Source organism: Varanus komodoensis, unplaced genomic scaffold (genome assembly GCF_004798865.1).
Source record: "Varanus komodoensis strain SLA01 unplaced genomic scaffold, ASM479886v1 scaffold25, whole genome shotgun sequence".
NCBI classification, from domain to species: Eukaryota; Metazoa; Chordata; class Lepidosauria; order Squamata; family Varanidae; genus Varanus; species Varanus komodoensis.
The window spans coordinates 12897173-12917716 of NW_025335661.1; the positions used below are offsets into that span (position 1 = coordinate 12897173).

Consider the following 20544-nt stretch of genomic DNA (forward strand, 5'->3'; position numbering starts at 1 on the left):
GTCAGGACCCCGAGGGTGTGGAATGGGCTTCCCCGGGAGGTGGTTGAGGCCCCATCGGTGTGGGTGTTCAAGGATAGGCTGGACGTCCACATGGTGGGCATGTCGTGAGTGGAGCCAGCTAGAGCCGGGGGTCAGACTAGATGGCCCAGGAGACTGCTTCTGACTCGCTCTGTTTCTATGTTTTATGAGGGCTCTCCTATCCCAGGAGTTTGGAGCAGGAATGCCATACTGTAGAACTGTCCTACTGTGCAGTGCTTTTTGCTGTTTCTTTCTCCCAGGAGCAGGGAGAAATGCTCCTTAAAAATGCCTTTGTGGAGACTGTGGGAGCTAGGAGGAAGTAGCTTTGGGTGCTTGCCTGAAAAATGCGGGATGTTCGCCCTTCTGCTTCTGCAACTTATATGCTTCATATCCATCATCCATCCATGACTGACTCCTCCTGACCCTATGCCTTTCATGCCAAAGAGAATAAAAAGGGACACAATCCAGTCAAGATGCTCATCAGCTCCCAAACTTGGAAGATGACAGAACAGGAGGAAGAATGATCTTTCCCTCCCCACTCCTCCCACTATATTCTTGCAAGGTGGCTGTTTTCAGCCATCTAGTTCAGGTACTTCAACAGGGAAAGGAAGGAGGCTGGAACAGCTTCAGCAATGCTCATATCCTGACTAGAAGAACACAGGAGAAAAAAGAAAAACAGAGCAAGCCATCTAGTCTGAGCCCCGGCTCCAGCCGGCTCCGCTCATGACATGCCTACCATGTGCATGTCCAGCCTATCCTTGAACACCCTCAGCGATGGGGCTTCAACCTCCTCCCATTCCATACTCTAGGGGTCCTAACTGTCCGGAAGACCTTCCCACTACAAGCTCCTCCCCAACCTGCCCCTTTTAGCTCCTCTCCAAGGTCCCCTTCCTGACCTCAGAGAGCTGCTTAATATAAGACTTTCCCATCCTCATTGCTGCAGTCAGAGAATCCAAATGACTCTAGAGCTCCACCACAGACAAAGTCTAGGGGGCATGGGAACATGCCCTTCAACCATTTTTTATTCATTACGAAATTCCTAGCTTTCTAAAGTTTGCAAAGTTTTGCAAAGTTTTCCTGTCTGGGTCACCTTTATAATGTTTGCTGTTTTCATACAAATTGCCAAAAACTTTTGGTATTACATATTCAAGTTTGAGGCTGGTGGCCCTCTAGCACTGTACAGCACTACAGAGGAAGGTTTTGGGACTGGTCTAAAAATGCCCTTTCCCCCTTCTCCCTTTCTTGAAACACCAACTTCCCACTCCAAAGACCTCACCAGCACTGCAAGTCTCCTGCCCTTGATCAAAAGAGCTCCCCTCAGGTGGTAGGGATACCCTGTAGGTCCCAGCTGCATGACTCCAAAGCATAATACTTCAGCAGACATCTCAGTGGCTTGCTGCATCCTAGAAGCTGACCAGGATGCTTGATTAAAGGTAGGGAACATCAGTCTGGTTTTCAGAAAAGATGCTGAAAGGTGGTGGGCATTGTGCTCCGTTTTGAACAGACAGCCATGAAGCCCAGTCCAAGAAGGCAGTTTGGAAGATCCTTAAGGACGTCCATTGTCTGAAAGGGGGGGAAATAAAATAAAATAATTTTTTACTCACCAAAAGACCTCCTCCTATAATGCCATGAAGACAGCCCACATAATTGCCGAGAGGGTAGTGTGAAGCATATCTTGATTCACCATTGGGAAAATAGAGCAGAACGTTTGCCACAATGCAGAGCACGGAAAGAACGAGAAGCGTGTACCCAATGGATTTAGCACACCTCCCATAGCACATGTTGCTTGCAGTTTTATAGATGGACTCTCAGAGTGTGGTTATGCCAAAGACCGTCTGGCATATACCTGTTCCAGAAACAAAAAGGGGAGAGTGAACCATGCTCATTCCTTCTTAAATACTCCGGCTTACCTAGTTCCCTGGTGATGATTTCATATCCACATTAATGTCAGTCTGAATTGCTGAATGCAACACCAGAAGGTAGTAACAGTGTCATTGCCCATTTGCAATCAAACAGTAGACAAATTGCTACAGCGCTCCACTTGGCCTGAATTTTTTCTTATAGAATGAATAATAGCATATGCAGTCACACATGAATAACAGGTTTCTAAACATGAAAGACTTTTTTAATCTGGAAGGGGATGAGAGAAATACAGGGGAATAAACAAAATGCAATGCCTCAGCCTGACACAATAGGAGATTGCTTATATAAATTTGCTTATACTTCTTTTCCAAATGGTTCAGTGGGGTTTACAACATTTTCAAAAGCCTAGAATCATATAGCCCAGTAAAATGCCATGAAGTAAACCAGATAAAAATATAAAACAACAGAAAAGACTCAGTCAGTCAAACACCTCTCGAAAGAGATATTTAAAATGCAATCCTAAGCATGCCAGGCTGGGAAATGCTAGCTATGGTAGGACTTTTTTTCTGTCTGAACAGGCATAGGATTGTACCCTTAATAAGTACAATTCTGTTAAATAATTTTAGGTCAAATCCTGATCACATTTACAAAGCTCCATTGATTTCACATTGGTTTATCTCTTCTTCTTCTTGTTGTTTCTTAAGGTGCAATTCTATGCATGTTTAGAGAAAGAAAGCACAATACCCAGTGCCCAGCATGGATGGCCTCTTTCCATCTAAACAGTTTTCCTCTTTAAAAAGACCCAAGGTGACCTACAACAAAAAATATATATTATCTTTAATATAATTTTACAACCAAATATAAAATAGTTTTAAAATTATATTAAAGATACCAAAAACATATAAAACAACAAAAACACCAGTACAGACCATACGCAAAATAACTAATGTGTAAAAAGTCCAACATATGCTTTCAAATGCCTGGGAGTAGAAATCTTGACCTGCCACCAGAAAAATGACAATGTTTGCACCCAGTTGGCCTCACTGGGGTTGCCCCACTGAAAGGCCCTCTCCATTGTTGCTGTCCTCTGAACTTCCCTTGGAGGAGCCACTCTGTAATTTCCATAGCATCACATAAAGAGTTGACATAAGGACATCAGGTTGCCTTGCTGGATGAAACCAAAGAAGCAATGTGAGTGCTTACAGATGGGGAATTCTTTGGACAGCCAATTAAAAGGCATTTTCTTGCCATGAAATCCTACGATGACACATCTGGAAGCCCCCTGTGTCATGCAGAATTCTTAATATTCTGCCAGGGAACTCACAAGACTTACTGAAGAGTCCCATCTGCTGTTGTTTCTCCACGGCATCTAATAATCAGTTGTATTGTTTGGGGGGTGGGAAAGGTTAATAAAGCCAGAATGACTATGGATGTTGCTTGATAGTCAGTGGCAAGCTGCCATGCAAATCTTTTGTTAGGGAAATCAGAGGAAAGTTTTGTTTTATTTGCAGGATCTTTAATAGCAGCTTTAGATGGCATAGCCAACCTTGACCATGCCCTGCCAAGCACAAACTAGTCAAAACAGCAGTGGTGGGCTGTGGTGGTCATGCGCTCCGGTGACTGACTAGGGGCTAAAACAGGCATTGACCTGGTTCACACATAATGACAGTTCATAGTGTTTAACTCATGAATCATCATATGCATGTGAGAGCGAACAAATGTGTTGTTTATCACATTCTCATTGCTTCCATTTTGCATCCAGTTTCCGCAATGACCCAAACATTCCTAGGTCGTTTGATACAACAACTGAATCCAAACTCAATTTGTTGAGGAACAAGCAACTGAGAACTTTAGCCCAATGAACCATGGGTTCAAACCAGCCAGAGTTCAGACATTCTGGGCTCCTGGGATGGTAACAAAACTGGATGCAAAGCAGAGGTTTAATCTCTTTTTTACCCAGTGATAGATATGGCTGTATAAGAGCAAATGAGCATGCCCACACCATGTCCACTTTGTATCCAGTTTCTTTAACAACCTGGGAGTAAACCATCGCTTAACCCATAGCTAGTCATTACATGCAAACTAAGCCATTACTTTAAAAACTCAGCAAGGCTTTACTCTAGAATAGATTTCACCGACGTGGCACTCTCTTGATATGTTGAAATACAACTTCCATGATCACATAAGCTGTGGATGATGGGAGTTATAGTCCATCTTTTCTGGAGTATAGTGGGTTAGCAAAGGCAAGATTTAGAGTGAGTCATGCCCTGCTATGTATATGTTGAATGTGACCAAGAGCACTTGGAAAAAATAGGATCTTTCAAGTCTGGACTGGGCTTTTGGGATTGTAACTAAATTTGAAACATGATGTTTATTATCCTAACCTTCCTCCAAGGAAAGGAACTCCATTAGGAAGCTATACATAGTCCCCTTTATTTTTTGTTTTCACAATTAGCCTGATGAGGTAGCTCAGGCTAAGAGGATGTATGGACCCAAAGTCACAGCCAGTAAGTTTTGTTGACTGATTTGGAATTTGAACTCTGGTCTTGCCCAGTGTTTTTACCTGCTCTGGTGGCAGATGATAATTCTGAACCTGTTTTTCCCATAGTCCAAGTCCAAGACATGGATATGATGAGTGGGAAGACAGAAAGGAAGACAATATGTCCAGCTGGACTTCTTCTTCCCATCCAGGACCACCTACTGTCAGTTGACCTGTGGGAAAGACTCCTGGAAAAAGGGAGAGAGGTGAGGAGGACATCAGGGACAGCCAAAATAGAAGAATTACATCACTACAAAGGAAATTGCCAATGTGCATAACATTTGCAAGTATAAACACATGCATACATGTACATTTAGAAAAAATATTATTTAAGTAGAAATATAAGTTATCATCTCTAGAGACATTCAGAAAGAAACTGGACAGCCATCTGAGTGGGATGGTGTAACTTGGTGTCCTGCAACAGCAGGAGGTTGGACCCAATGGCCTTCTTGGCCCCTTCCAACTCTACTATTCTATGATTCTATGATCATATTGGGAAGGTTTGACTAGGTGACTAGGTGTATCTGCTCAGTCTGCTGTTGTCCAAGTGCTAACTGCTGATGGGCTACTACAGGCCTCCTTCCCATGACTCCTTGACCTGAACTGGACAGTCCATCAAATCAAGGACACCTTCAAACAGAAGATTGTTCCCTACCATCCCTCCAAAACAGAAGACTATCCTATGTAAAGGAGGATACTTGACCACCCAGGTGCCATTCTTCCTGAATTTTCTCTCCGTTCACATGCATCCACCCAGGCCATCCACCACAGCCTGCCTGTGGAAAGGAATCCAACAGAGTGAGGGCAGCAGGTGAAAATAACCCTAGGTCCTGTTCCTCTTCTAACTAGGCTCTCCTTACCACAAAGAGCCATACCCTCTCCAGCTGCCATTTTGGAAAGTTTCTGATGCCTCTTATATCTTAAGATTGTTAACTGCTATTTTATTGATATATGTGAGATGTTATTTGTTAGATGCCTTGGAAGACTTTGATTTCTGAAAAGTGAGATAATCACTCTAGCACTAGACTACAATGGAATAGAAGCCTCTGAAGTCCACAGCTTATGACTCAGGGGCAACATACATGTCCTGCATGTAGAAGAAACCAGGTTAAATCCCTGCTGTTTGCATTTTAAGAGGAGGTTTTATACCAGGACTGAAAAGATTAGTGCCTGAAAAAAATTGTGAAGACTTTGCAGCCAGAGAGTCAATGCAGGGCTAGATGAGCAGCCTAAGTCATTATAGGAAAGATATATCCTCTCAATGTGTGAAGATATATCCTCTCAGTTAGTATGAATCATTATTATACACCAGCTGGCTTGCCTTATTTATCTTCAGACGGATACTATGTTTACTCAAATGCAAGGACCAGTGTGTACAATTGTCCTACTCCCTAAGTGACCACAGAACTGCAACCTACTTTTGAAAGGGATTATTCTGAAGTAGGCTGCGTAGGTCTTAGCTGTTCACCAAAAACAAGAACACTGGGGAACAATGGTGGAAGCTCCTCCCAAGTACTGTAGAAGTTGCCCTTGTCCATTTCCTCTTGAACTTGACAATATCCTCCCAGTGTTATCAGATCAAGCAGCATGTTTAAGTGTCAGTATCTTGGCTTTGATGGATTTAAGTCAAATGTAAACATAATCCCCAGGTTTCCTCTACAGAGGGGAAGTTGACATCCTATCTAGCTGAATGTGTAACTGGTGAGAACTTCCTTCATGGGTCCCTTCAGAAATATCCTCTTTCAGTATAATATTTTAGTGACATCTCAGCTTCAGAACTGGTTTTATCTGAGCAGGGCCTCAGTCATAACAAGGTGCTGCTTATGAAAAGCAAAGTAATATAAAACAGAGCAATGACAAGTGATCTTAAAAACCATCAACCAAGTGAGCAGCTGCACATTTTAGGTAGATATTTGCTACTTACAAAGGCAGAAGCAGCAGTAATTTCAGCATAGTCTTTGTCACTGATCATCTTTTTTTTAAAAAATCAAGGCAATCCCTCACAGTTGTTGGACCGATAGCCTTTTTATGTGTACCAGAACTTTTCATATCATATCTTTGAGAATGGAACTCTGTGTGTGTGCATGCATTTGAGTGTGGTTGGGAGCTAAGTCTGCTTCCACATTTCATGAGATAGATATACAGGGACCAGAGTGAGAATTAGTGACTATACTTGTTCCTGCAACCTGATTTCTTCTGTTACAAATTTAAAGGGCTAAGGGCCAGAGGGTTGTTGAACAGAGCATCCCTGGGTAATTTAGTGTTGTGCACAAATTGGGAAATTGGGTTGTCTCTCTCCCAACAGACCAGAGTTGGAACCCAGGGTTGAATTCTGGACTTCCACTCAAGATTTTCTTTCCACCAACAACCTAATTTATATACACCAGTACAAGGATGGCCTGGCTCAGAATTGGTAGTCTCTCCCACTTGTAGAGAGAGTGATCAAAGAAGAATAGACTGTGCCAGCACAGTGTCTCCTTGTCATGCATCCTGAGCACACTCTGGCATGCAAACTGCAAATTTGCAAACTGCAATTTTTATTTAATAAAATGAAGTGAAAACCTTAATTGTTGTAAAAACTGAAAATAAGATCTGTTGGTGTTTTAAGGCAGAATTTAGGAATACAAGGAAAACCTCTTCTTTAGATGTTTTTTGAGACTTAAAAACATTTATTCTACATAAACTAATTAATCCTAAATTCCACAAACAAGCACATGCACATCCTATGACTGCAAAATATGAGCTATGGTGGCTGGGGAACGCTGCAAGGTTACACATGCTGGAAGACTTTTTTCTTCTATGCATGCATAGGATTGCCCCCTTAATGTAGTAAATTACACTAATTCAGTTGTTCTAATTTTCAGCAAGTGGATATTGGGATATAAGGGCATAATCCTATGAAGATTAGTGATACCTCTGAACTTGGAGATCATGTTCACTCAGTTTGGAGCAGGAGGAGCAGCACAGGCAAGCTTGATATCCCCGTTCCTCTAACTCTGCATTTTTGCTGGCTGTCCCTTTTCAGCCATCCAGCAACAGCATTTTGAAAGGGGAAGGAAGGAGGCTGGAATGGCTTCAGGAGAGCCTGGCTGTCCTAATCGCTCTGAAACATCCCTTTATACTTCTGTGAGGTCAATTCCGTTGTCATAAAGAGCAGACAGTGTATTTCAAAGCTGGTGGATTGCAGCCTCACAGATATGCTTTATAAACATATCTCCATGTCTCTCTTACCCCCAACACCTAAGTATCTGTTTAAACGGATCATATTCTTTTGAGAAAGCAGAGGGCACTCATCTTTCACATAAATTGTTTACAGACCGAGACTGCAATTGTACAAAATAGGAGCAGGAGGCAAGAAAAGATCCACTGGAAAACGAAAATAGCCATGGCACAGATAGGCATGGATGCGGGAGTCTAAACCCAGGTCCTCACATGGAGAGCAGCAGGGGATGAAGGCATCAGCACTGCAGAAGCAAGCTCTGTTATATTTCAGCAGTCATGATACTGCTTCGATTTAATTGAACTTAAAATGCAAAACTGCGCTTGCCCTGATGTTTTACATCAGGTTTGACAAATAGTTGTGTTGTTCTAACATTTCAGGAAGAAGAGGAATATTAGTTGTGAGCTTCTAACAAAAATGGAAGTCTAAAGCCCCAGCCCAAAACTCATAATAAATTAATAAAATGTGTCTGCCATAGTACAGATGCCTGGGACTAAGTCAGCAAAAGGATATATTTCTAGCCCCTGCATAATGGATGGGGAAATAGGCATATCATTATGATCTTCATTCTTGTTCATGAAATTCTTTTTTGCTCTTGCTTGCTTTTTTGCAAACAAAGCTTGCATGGTTTTACTGCGGCATACAGGATGAGAAGCATTCACTTAGCAAACAAGGCTTGTGCTGGAGATGAAGTAAATTAGCATCAAGACAAATTCTGGGGCAACCCTGCCAGTTTCATCCTGGCAGCAAGCCCAGCTAAACTAAAGAGTGGACTCTTCTGAGTCTGGTATTATGTTAGTAATGTAGCTTGTAACCAAACAGTAGCCCAAACAATCTGAGTTGCCACACAAACCCCTCCTGCAGTGCTCAAACACATTTACCTTGGCTTTCAAGTCATGTCAACTCTGCTTGTGTGGAAATTAGCATGTGTGCATTATTTGCCCATTTTTATTTATATCCCATATTATACTGCTAATAAGCACTAAATATTTGAATAGCCAACATGTGTTTTTTTAAAAGCCTTCTCTGATGTCTTAAATAAATGCATATGAGTATAAATGCTGGCTTTGGAATTGGCTACGGACACTAGAAAGAATGTCTCCATACTAGCAAAGACAACACAGACTTCTCCACTATCACATCTTAAAGAAGTATGTTAAGGTTGTTTGTAGTCCACAATTTTGTTTTCATACAGTGTCAAAAAATTACTATCAGAAGCAAATGTCAGCATTCTAAGAATCTCAAATCCCACTATTTATTTTTTAGAATAAGAGCAAGTTTCCAGTCTTAAGGATAATAGAGCTGAAAGCATAAGAGGGATTGCAGGGTGCTGTTTTCATGTTAGATGGATTTATTAGAGGTTATTTTTCATTAGCTTTGTGTTTCATTGCAGTGTTGATAGTCAACTGTAAATTCACCTTAAGTTAGTATTTGAAATACATCACAAAACATCTTCCCAAATGGTGTCTGTGACACAGACAACTAGAGCACAATCAAAGCTCTTCAGGGATCACAGCAATCCTCTCAGTTGAATTGTGTAAATGAGAAAGCAGTGGAGGCTTAAGCACAGCAACAGGAAGGACTTTGCTAGTTACTGGCAACTCCAGCATCCAGTATGCTCCATCCAAAGCAGCCAAATTCTCCTTAACCTCCAAGCCTAGCAACTGATTGCCAGGTCTTATTGAGGTCAAAAAGCTAAGCAACTGCAAAGCTTATTATGCTAATTGGTCCCCTGTGAATAGGCAGCTCACCCCAGTTCAAAGAGAGAAACTACTAGCAAATATGTGAACAGGATAAAAGCTAAATATGGTTGAATCAGTAATTAACTCATTATTCCATAATTGTCCATCACAATACCAGTCTCTTAAGAAGCATTTGCTTGTCCTATAAAACAGAATGGGATAATGAAGGAACTGAGCTGCTGGCAGTGACTGGATGAATTTTAGTGGAATTACTCTAGTGTAGGCATAAATAGAAACAGAACAGAAATTACTACATCATGTGTGGAGAAGCCCATAATGCATAATACTCCCTATAAAACAGACACACTCACCTTTAGTATTGTTTTTACAGAGAAGCCGATCAGGGCAGAATATACTACATCCACTGGATTGTTAGGGTGCGAGTCTACACATGCTAATTCAGCAGTAAACACACTTACGGTGAAACATATACAGCACCTTGGGATAAGGCTGCCCATGTGCCCCTTAAGCGATTTGGGGCATTTATTTTGATAAAATATCCGTAGTGGCAATCTATTGTACCATGATTGCCTTGCATTATCCTGTAAGCAGATCTTGCTGCCCTCTAGTAGGAGGGAAGGGAATTCAATCAAGATCTGAAATATCATAACCAACCTAATGGCAGAATATGAAACCAGAGTGCCTCGTTTCAGCACGCAACTCCGTTTCTGAAGGAAACACACTGGCGGCTTACTCCCTACCAGCCTAGGCTTAATGTTTTGCTGTTGATGTTCGAATCCCAAACAACATGGGATCAGAATACTTGAGACACATTCTCTTCCTTTACCAATCTGCCCAGCCACGGAGGTCATTGGAGGACATTCTCCTGGTGGCTCTGCTTTAACCCATGGTCCAAATGAAGTCCACCAGGAGAAATACTTTGCTATGGTGACCCCATCTCTATAGAACACCCTTTCTCTGGAGGTCAGGCAGTTTCCTACACTGTGTTGTTTTCAGTGCCTGCTGAAGATAGCTTTGCTCCATGAAACATCTTTGTTTCTTGCTGACTAACCATGCTTTTAATGGTACCTTGTTTTATTGTATTGGTGTTATTCTTTTATCTTTTTTACCTTTTTTACTTTTCATTAGGCCTGAATCAGCCCAGATGTGAAACTGTATATGGATATTGTAAATAAATAAATAAAATAGTCAACCATCTCTGTTTTACAGTGGTCATTTTAGGAGTTCATCAAAGGTGAACCAAACCTCAAGATCTGAGCCTCAGTTCTGCAGACTCTCTTGCTACTTCTAATACAACTCTACTCGGAAAATTACTTTTATTTTTCTTTCTCCATTCACTACACATGGATGCGTACAAATCTCTATCTCCACATGCACAAACATGTGTACTCCTGGGCATAGCTGGATGGAAAATATTTCTAACCCCATCTGATAGGGGTTTTTTAAAATTAAGAAGTTCTAATTCAGTTGCTTCTATGGTAAAAAGAGAACATTCAACCCAATTAGATTTGGATTATATATCCCCTCTATGAGTATATTACAGTAAACTCAGGAATCTTAGTGGCTGGAACTGAAATCACACACACACACACACACACACACACACACACAGTGAGTTTCAGTATAATGAAACACCCACATACTTAGGGAGTTACAAGGTGAAGAATAACTTAAATAAAGATTAAACTTTATACATTAAAATACATTTTTAAAAACAAAAAATGGCCTAACAGACCTGTGAGCTTATACAATATTGGTGGCAACTGAGAGAAAGAGGAGCTGTTACCAGCTAACAGGTGGCAAGAGTTGCAGGCCCAAACATCTGGAGGGCCACAAGTTGAGGTTAAGAGAAAGAGCTGTACTAGATTGAGACCCACTCACAGAGGATACAAAGCCCTGTCCAGAACATCTGGAGCTGGCCCACCCACTAAGACTGGGAAAAAGCAAAGCTTCCTATAGAGGCCACATGTGCCTCCACGCACAGTGCCAGAACTAGGAGCACCCCAGCTGTGCAGCTGCTCCTTCAAAGGGAATGTAATTCCACACAGATCTGGCCACTTCCCTGACTCCTGGACACCGAAACCACCTATCCACAGTGCCTCCATCTCCCCAGGATTCAGCTTCGCTTACTGGTCATTATCCTGCTCACACTGCAACTAGACATTAGCCCAGGGACCTACAGAACCTCTCCTTACCAGTTACTTGTGAATATATAACAGGGTAACTTTAAATAGTTTGGTATGTAATTCCTTCACATGTTTGAGGTTTGGCTTTAGCTAGTTAAAATACATTTCTATTTTTACAATGTATTAACTGAAGCATAGCATATTATATATAATTTCATTTCCCACCTAAAAGTCCTGAATTTGTTATTGCTGCAATTTACCTTCCATGCAAAATGCACACCCTGCCTCTTCCCCCACCTTTTAACATGGTTCTCTGATATGGGTTCCTGTGGGTGAAAAGGATCCCCCATAGGATGAAAGGGTACTTCCTATGGTTGGATCTAAAAGTATTTGTTTACTTCTAACCTCATTCACATTATCATCAAACATGCACCCTGATTTTAGCCTTCTGCAAAGGTCTGTATTAAGGGTCAGTTTGTTGGCCCTCATCCAGTCCACTGTCACCATCAGGCACCGACTCAGAACTACAGCACCTTCCTTGGATTTGGATGGGAAGTAGAGAAAGCATTTCAGAAGGTAAGCTTTGTAACTGTCAAACACTTTAGACCAGGACAGCAAACTGTTTGTCACCAAAATCTTCATATCCATAGTGCGCCATTCATTTCAAAGCCTTTTTATTTGCTAATAGATCTTAGCCAAACATGCCATAAAGTTTATTTCAGAAATCAATCATGTTCCAGTAGATAAGGCTGAAAGCATAGAGGGAGCCAAAATACCAACATAATTTAGCTGAAAGTTTCATTACTTCCAATGATTAGGACAGGCATTCTAAGCATTTAAGCAAAAGCTGGAAACCCAAAAAAGATTAGCATCTGGATGATCATCTAGAAAAGTCCAGGAGAGCCAGATTTGGCCCCTGGCCCTGAGGTTCTACACACCCAGTTCTAACCTGGCCAACACCTGAGCTGTTCTCAAAAGTCATAGCTGGAGATAACTATGACTGAACCTGAGATTTCACCAAGCTAAGGCAATAGATCAGACTGAGTCTGAGCCATTCTTTCTAACATTTTGTTCTTTTGATTTGATATTTAGCCCTTAACACGCACAAGCAGTTCTTTCTTTAACACTAGTATCCCATAGCACAACCATCGGCTCGAGGATCAGAGCCAGCCCAGAAGACATTTCTGGACGAAGCCAGCTTTGTCTGCCTCCACCAGTCTCCTTTGGTGATAATTTGTCCTCGTCCAAATATGCTTCTGTCGTGCCCAGTTACAGGAAACATGACAGTATGACCCATGGCTTTCAGTGCTTCAGCAATACATGGAGGGATGCCGTCTTCCAGGAACACATGCCATGCATCAGCTGCATTAAATAGCATTAAAGAATTTAATTATGCAGAGGAACAACTATTCAGAAATGTAATCTCGTACAAGAAGCTAAGAATGGAACTAAAGAATCAATACTGAAGACTAAATCATAATCCCCCTGCCCTTCCCCAAATGTAAAAGAGGATATACCTGTCCCTTTAAGGAAAGAAGCTACTGGGAACACCAGAGGATCTGCTTTAAAGTTACTGCATAGTTGTTGCAACTGCATGAAGGAATGATCATTTGCAGACTCTGTTAAGCACCAATCATAGGCCAGGTCTGCATGTAAACAACTGTGGGTTGTTGTACACAAGAGGAGGTGCAACCACACTATGAACAGGCATGTTCATAGGTTGTTGAGTATGCCCTGTAATGCTGGGTTGTTTCAGGACCAAATAACCCAACAGTTAACCCATGGTTCAGCCACTGAACAACGAAATGCTCTGGGTTCATGCAGTACATTCAACAGCAGATACAGAATTTGCCACCAGAGGTAGTGATGGTCATCAATCTGGCTGTCTTTAAATTGGGATAAAGCAAATCCCAAGGATAAGGCTACTAGGCATGTTGGTTACAAATTGTCTCCAGGATCAGAGATCATATGCTTCTCAACACTGGTGAGCAACTGAGCAGAAAGGAGGGGGCTGATGCATTCAGTTCCTGCTTGTTGACTTCCCATAGACATCTGGTTGGTCACTGTACAAACAGCGTACTGCGCAGGATTGACCTTTGGTCTGAACAGCATGGCTGTTCTTAGGTTCTTATAATCAGTGTTCCTGCTTAAGCTACTGATTAAACCATCATTAGACAAACTGGATATTTTAGATTTTGCCATTCAAATGATGCTGACTTACATTTCTTGCTGTGTTTCACACAAAAACGAGCAGCATCCAAAGCCTCTTGTGGATTCATCCCAAATTCCAACATGTTTAATAGCACCTATAGCAATAACAAGAGAGAGAAATGGAACGGGGAGAAAAGAACTAGGACAGAAAAACCTGTTTCAAAAATCTGGCATATCATCAGGAAGTTATCCATTCACAATGCAACATCACACTTGGCAAATTGTTTTCTATAATTTGTATATTGTTATGAAACAGCTGTCAACGTAATGGGATAACTTTATGCCAGTCATCCAGTATGATTAGCAACCTCACTGGAATCTGTCCAATTATTATCTCAAGTTCAAGTAACAAATAACATCAACTGAACAAATATAGTAACTAATATTTTAACTTTGTTCCATTAAGGGAAGTAAAGAAGGTAGATGGAAACAGCACTGTATTAGGCAATATGAGCTGAATCTGATCATATTGGCCACACCCACTTTTGCCTTCAGATCTGCCTAGATGTGGAATGCAGCCCCAAAAGCTTCTCCAAACTGGGATTCTGCATTTGGGTTGAAAAACAGCATGTACCCCAATGTAGGAGAGGAGTGTGACATAACAGCTGCCTTCTTCACCCACTCAGTACACCTTCCCTCAGTAAGACAGATGTCCATTTTTGGCCACAACATTTCAAGAGGGTGTACTTGCATGAAATAGAACATATGTATACCCAGATCACATAGTTACTTCCTAAAGTTCAGTTGTGATATCAACTGTAGTGTTCAATTTGGCATCCATTGGACTTTATGTAAATAGGCCATATTCCAAAAGTACAATCACATGTGGACACATTAGGCATCAGACACAGCAGGTGCGTTGGTTGGGTGGAGAGGCAGGGCATGTTCTATCAGTTCCACTATAGTCAAGTAATTCCAGGTACGTCACTGATAGGTATTGCTTAGGGTTTGCTTAGATATTCAGACTGCAAGCCGTCTTCTGGAGGGTTTGCAAGTGACATCCTGTCAAAGAAGCTGTGACCCTTCTATTAAGGACTCACCTGCACCTGTCCTTGTGGTTGCATAAATCCCCCCATTACTCCAAAGGAGCACAGAAGTTCCCCTGAATCTGCAGCAGTAGCCAGAGCAGGTATAATTGTGTGGAATGGCCGCTTCCTGGGTGCCAGGCAGTTTGGGTGATCAGGCAGTAGTGAAAAATTGGCTCCTCTGTTCTGAAAATAAATGGATGTAGTAAAATCTAGCAAATGGCTAAACAACCACATGGAATATGGTTCCAAGGTTAAGAACAATACAAAATAAAGAACCACAATCACTTGATCAATAAGTAAAAAAAAGCCTAATAAATGTACATAGAACATACAGTTTTAAACTGAAGTTCCCCAACCTGTGTTATGTCACTGAACAGCTCACATCTTACATATCAAAGTGCTTAATAGCTTGCCATTGATGAGAAAAACTTAGAGCAGAAAAGCAATGTAGGATAAAAGAGAACAGAACCTTTCCTCACTTGCCATTGTTCTACTTCAAATTACCCTTCTGCAGGCTTCCAAACAAATACCTGCTAGGGTGCCATGTTGGAAAGGGCCAAAAGAAGCTCTTACTTAGATTTTACAAATCACAGATGAACTAGAAGAGAGCCAAGCTTTCCAGCCAGTTCTCTTCAGCATGGACACTTCCCTGCTGCTTGAGATTAATCAGTAGATTTCCAGAGAGAAGGCCTTTTCTGTGGAACTCCGTCCTGAGTTATGTTAGCTAGGCTCCTTAATTACATTTTTGAAGACCATCCTGTTCTCTTGAGTTTTAAAGGGCAGATTATCTTGTTTGTCTTCCTCACTGTAAGCTAGTATGTCTTGGTGTTTAACTTGATTTAGTTGCTGTTCAAGTCAATACTCTTATACTGCATTGTTCTAAAATACACTGTAGTTAGTTAACTTCAGAATTTGACAATGCACTTATTGCCATCTTTGCCCCCCACCCCACCAGTGCAATTCATGGGACTGGTGTTTGCAGGTAGAATGCTAGGCTCAAGGATGCAGTAGGGGTACCTTGGACCTAAAGGTGAGCAGGCCTCATCAGACCAGCACACAACACAGAAACAAACAAACAAGCCTCTGCACTACTGAGTGAATCACCCCTCCTATATGCAGCCAGTAACACCTATGTTGAAGGTTTCATGATGTGATACTGTTCAATGTCAATAAAAACATATAACCAGTTGGAGCTTATATGAAGCAGCAATATGTAACACTGTAGAGCAAGACTCATCAACTAATGTTAAAGCAATTCTCTGTCTCTCTCTGCACACAGGTCACTGAAAAGGATTTTCTTACTTGTAATGTAAATCCACAACCCTCCGGCACCAGCCCGGTGCCAAATCCCATATAGTTGCTGTTAATGAAAGAACAGGCATTGCCTTGGGTGTCCACTACTGTGAAGTAAACAGTATCACTTTCAACAAGGAAAGGATTTCCATGACTATGTTTTGCAGTTGCTCTGAAAAAAAATCAAGAAGAGTCTTATATCAAAATCTCTGATTTCATCATCCATTTTAAATCACAGTCTACTACTATCAACAAACTTTGACTGTACTGATGGCTTAAATCTAGTAAATTTCACTGCCTTGTATTCAACATATATTTGATTTGTTGCTTTTTATGAGTCTTTTAAATTTCCCCATCTGGGCAAGTCATCCACCTATGGTGACAACTTAAATCTAGCAAATCTCACTGTAATTGTGATTCACATTATAGAAGCATCAATAAAAACACCTTGATAATGGCCCTGTTCACATAACAGAGAAACATACTAAAATCTCATCACACAATATATATGTATGACACACAGAGAACAGGAGTCTGTCTTAGGCTCAGGTGCTTCCTTCCTGCTCTATCTTTCCAAGCCCCTGCCCCATGCACGCATAGAATAAAATGAAAGAAATGGGAGAACCTGGTTTTATCTAAACATAGGAATTCCTCACCCCTTGGTCCTCGGCCTCCAATTTTCCAGCCATGTTTATGCCAAGTAGAATGTGTGCACTTGCCTTACTTTCACTGAACTTCAACTCAAAATCATAACTTGAGTGAATATTATATACTGTACTGCTTTGGTAGACCAGTTGCTGGGGACCGTGAGCAGGAGGTGCAATGGCTCATGCAGTCCTGTTCTGCATATAGGCTTCCCATAGGGAGCTTGTGCATGCACAGAATGCTAGACAAGATAGGGGCAGACTGGGTTGAAATCTGGGTCAGTGACGTGAGTCTTGCATTGAGGAGACGATTGGACCCAGTGGCCTGCCAGGCCACTTCCAACTGTACGATTCTAACCTGCACCTTCTAAGATTGGACAGTTGAGTAACAAAGGGACTTTCCAGCAGTGGCGCCTGAATAAAGAAATGCCTCCCTAAGCATGTGTAACTAGTTGCTGGTTGTTACATGTTTGTTTGTTTTTTGCTACTTTTAATGCAGTATGCAAAATCCCATTCTTCTTTTCTTGAGTTTTTAATGGAATTTAATTTTCCATTTTATGGAGTCCACTTCCCTTTTCTATGTTTTCTTTCTGATTTAGTAGCTTTATTGCTTTATTGGGCTCTTGGTTGCTGTTTTTATGTCATTTTTATTATACCCTTTTGTGTTACTAGTAGTTATCTTGAAACATTCCTTACACAAGGAGGGACATTAATACTCAAATAAATGAATATGCATTAATATTCAAAGATTCCTTTATTATTTTGAATATACGTAATTAAAACTAGGCTGATTGCTTCTTACAAATCCAAATATATTTATTTTGGTCCCTAGTGTGCAGGTATTAATCTAGATAAACTTGGTGTTGAACTACGTGCTCTGATAGACGTGCTTCTGGAAAACCACACTTAAACAGACATTTGGAAGACAAGCTATCCGCAGTTCCATGACATGATTTGGATTGGGTGCCTCCTCTGGCTTCCTGCTACAAATCTCCTCTTCACTGCTGCTTGCTTCTGAAACAAGCAAATAGAGGAGGAGACCATTTTTGCTGGAAAGTTGGAAAATGTTTTGGAGCTCCCATCTGCGTTAGAGACACGTCCCAGATCAGTAACTCAGTGTTGCTTTTTCTTCAGAATAAACTGTGGTTAAGAACAAGATTGAGAAGTGGGTTTATTGTTATGGCTTCAATAAACCTGAATTTAGTTTACACCCATTACTACTCTACTGAGTAGGACAAAGATTACAGTTTCTTCCCAAAGCAGCCTTGGACCAAATTCCTAGTAATGTTCTCACTATGCTCCCCATATGTCTAGCCAGAACAGTTTGCAAATAGCAAACAGGATGTAAAGGTAAGGCAATGCACAGGAAAGAACCAAAGTCTGTACCCTTTTTATGAAGAGATGGAAAATGAGTATCCCACTGTATAACTTAAACCCAAACATAAAGCTGCTAACAAATTTAAGCACCTATTTTTATCGAAAGTACACAATTGCAAACTAACGCATATGCTCACTGTCAGAGGCACCATGCCAAGGGCATTGCTCCTTGGGTTTCCAAGGCCTGCTGTCTTTAAGCATGTCACTTGATGAAGGCAGGATGTACTCATTAAAAAATCACTAAATTCCTGAAGCAGTGGGTATGAAGAATTTATTCATTTCTTAACCATGAGCAGTTTTTAGAAAAATATTCCAAATGTAAAAACACACATAAAAAATGCCGCTGGCTGCTCTGACAGATTTTTCCTAAAAGGGACACACTGACTTTTTCCCATTCTAGCAAGATATTTCTACATGTTTTTCAAACTCAGGCAGTGGGTACCAATAGTCAAAAGAGGGCGACTGAGAAGCAAGAGAGAGGTAACAGTGCACACAGAGTTGGGGACTGGAGATTTCCACAAGTTAAAAACAAAAGCAAAAAACATTTAAAATCCAACAACCTACAGAGGCAACCATCCCACCCAAATAGCAAAAAGAGAATCAAGTATGCTGAGTAACGCTGGAATGTGGAGTATCGACTGACAAGCAAAATCTAAGATGCTTTTTAAGTGGAGTCAACAGTGGGATGCTTTGCTTGGAGGAAATGGCTGGCTGGTACATAGTATATCTGTTTTGATAAGAGTATATAGTATAATGCTTTTCTTGCAGGTTATGCTTTTATACAGAACTACTGCTTGCTCGCTCTCTCGCTCTCTCTCTCTCTCTCTCTCTCTCTCTCTCTCTCATCCTCAAAAATAAATTTATCAAAAGATGAAACCCCATGAACACTCTACAGCGTGTAGCAGGTTTGCTTTAACAATATATCCTTTAAATGAAGCAATGGAAATATATAAACTCAACTTTGAATTCATGCCGAACCACAAAGGAACAGCAAATTACTGATCATGACCAATTCAGTTAGACCATGTAAATACTGTGATATATTATGACCCTTTGTCACAATGTGTCACAATGTAGAAATGGGGTCACGGGTTGGTATTCAAAAGGCTGTGCAACTTTTTTTGAATGCCTGTGAGGGTTTGTGGCTTGGGTTCTCCAAATAGCAGACCCTTCCCATTCCACAACAAAGCTACTTTTGAAAACAAGGACATTCAAAAACAGCTTGAAATATTCATAACTTTAAAAAAAACATCATTAATTACCCAGAAAATGTCCAAGCAGCTAGAATAGTTCTTTTTCCATAGCAAACAAAACAAGGGTATAATTTGCATAAATGTCAAGGCTAAAGAAACTATTTTAAAGTAAAGCTAATGCCAAGAAAATCAGAACTGCATTTTCCAGAATCAGAAGCAAGTTACTATTCTACCAGTTCCTGAAAGTAAACTGAGAGAGACCTCACCTCTGCAAATCGATTAGCTTTGAACGATCTCTGGCATAAGATTTTGAAAGGAGCTTTGTTGTAGGTACTGATGTTTGTTCTGGATCTGCGCAGAACCACCAAGTATCAGCAAAGCTGACTTTGAGTGCTTCAGTCAGAGCATGTAAATACTGAGCAGTGTTATGACCCATTTCTACAAAAGCAACCAAAGTAAACACAAGTTACTCTGTCAGATTCTGAAAAACCATCATTACCCAGAGAAAAGCAATTTTCTACAATTACTGCTAAAACAACAGGGTTAAATTGTAATAATAAATACATCCATTTCATTAGATGTTTATGTTCTACACACAGGAAAATTGCAAGAGATGAATGGGGTGAAGCGGAGGGAGAAAGATCACCTCTTTATTCTACCTTCATTCTCTTCTACCACAACCCTCACCTACCTTATTCCATCTTCCTCCTCCCATCTCATCATTGGGTTCAAGAAAGGCATTTGGCAGCTTTCCGAGCATGTTTGCTCCACAACAGGGCCATCCCCAGTGCCACTGGGAGTCTTCCGGCAGCCAGCGCTTCAGGTCAGCAGCCATTCACTAGAATAGGGTCATTTGGGGGCTATCCTTTGATAAATTTAGGGGACCTCTTCTAGTGACAGTAGAGATGCTAAGTCTACTCTACCCAACTTCACAAAGAGCTTCCTAAACAATCATCATTGTTTCAGAATTCCAGTTGCAGCAACATTTGAACCATAAGAATTAGGTGCCTGAGCTGCGGTCATGTAAAAAGAAAATCAGGAGAACTGATGTGTGCACACAGATCACTCTACATTCTTTGTTTATACAGGAAAGAACAATTTTGTTTTCTGCAACAGAAGTTACTTCTTCTTTCTTGCTACCTTGTAACATCTTTTTTGAGAGCAGGTACAGTGAGATAGTTGGAGTGTTGGACTTGGGACTGGGACATCCAGGTTCTAGTCCCCACTTGGCCATGAAGCTCACTGGGCAGCTTAGGCCAGTGACTCGATTTTAGCCTAACTAACTTACAGGGTTGTTGCTGTGAAGATAAAATGGAATTATGTAAGCCT

At 41.1% G+C, this 20544-nt stretch overlaps 2 protein-coding genes across 3 annotated transcripts in view; both read right to left on the reverse strand.

Annotated features, from left to right (window-relative positions):
* LOC123024846 (transmembrane 4 L6 family member 1-like) overlaps positions 1 to 4510 on the reverse strand; it is a 10320-nt gene extending 5810 nt beyond the window's left edge. The window contains exons 1-2 of the mRNA XM_044433025.1: positions 4445 to 4510; positions 1623 to 1864 (exon numbers count right to left, since the gene is read on the reverse strand). Of these exons, the coding sequence (XP_044288960.1) occupies positions 1623 to 1799 (177 nt within the window). The 5' untranslated portion in view covers positions 1800 to 1864; positions 4445 to 4510. The remainder of the gene's footprint in view (positions 1 to 1622; positions 1865 to 4444) is intronic.
* LOC123024845 (glutathione hydrolase-like YwrD proenzyme) overlaps positions 4481 to 20544 on the reverse strand; it is a 41290-nt gene continuing 25226 nt past the window's right edge. The window contains exons 7-11 of one of the 2 annotated variants that reach the window (XM_044433024.1): positions 19482 to 19653; positions 16011 to 16173; positions 14721 to 14891; positions 13691 to 13775; positions 4481 to 4608 (exon numbers count right to left, since the gene is read on the reverse strand). In XM_044433024.1, the coding sequence (XP_044288959.1) occupies positions 4607 to 4608; positions 13691 to 13775; positions 14721 to 14891; positions 16011 to 16173; positions 19482 to 19653 (593 nt within the window). In that variant the 3' untranslated portion in view covers positions 4481 to 4606. Of the gene's footprint in view, positions 4609 to 12083; positions 12832 to 13690; positions 13776 to 14720; positions 14892 to 16010; positions 16174 to 19481; positions 19654 to 20544 lie in introns of those variants that run through there. The other variant, XM_044433023.1, reaches the window with a different exon arrangement.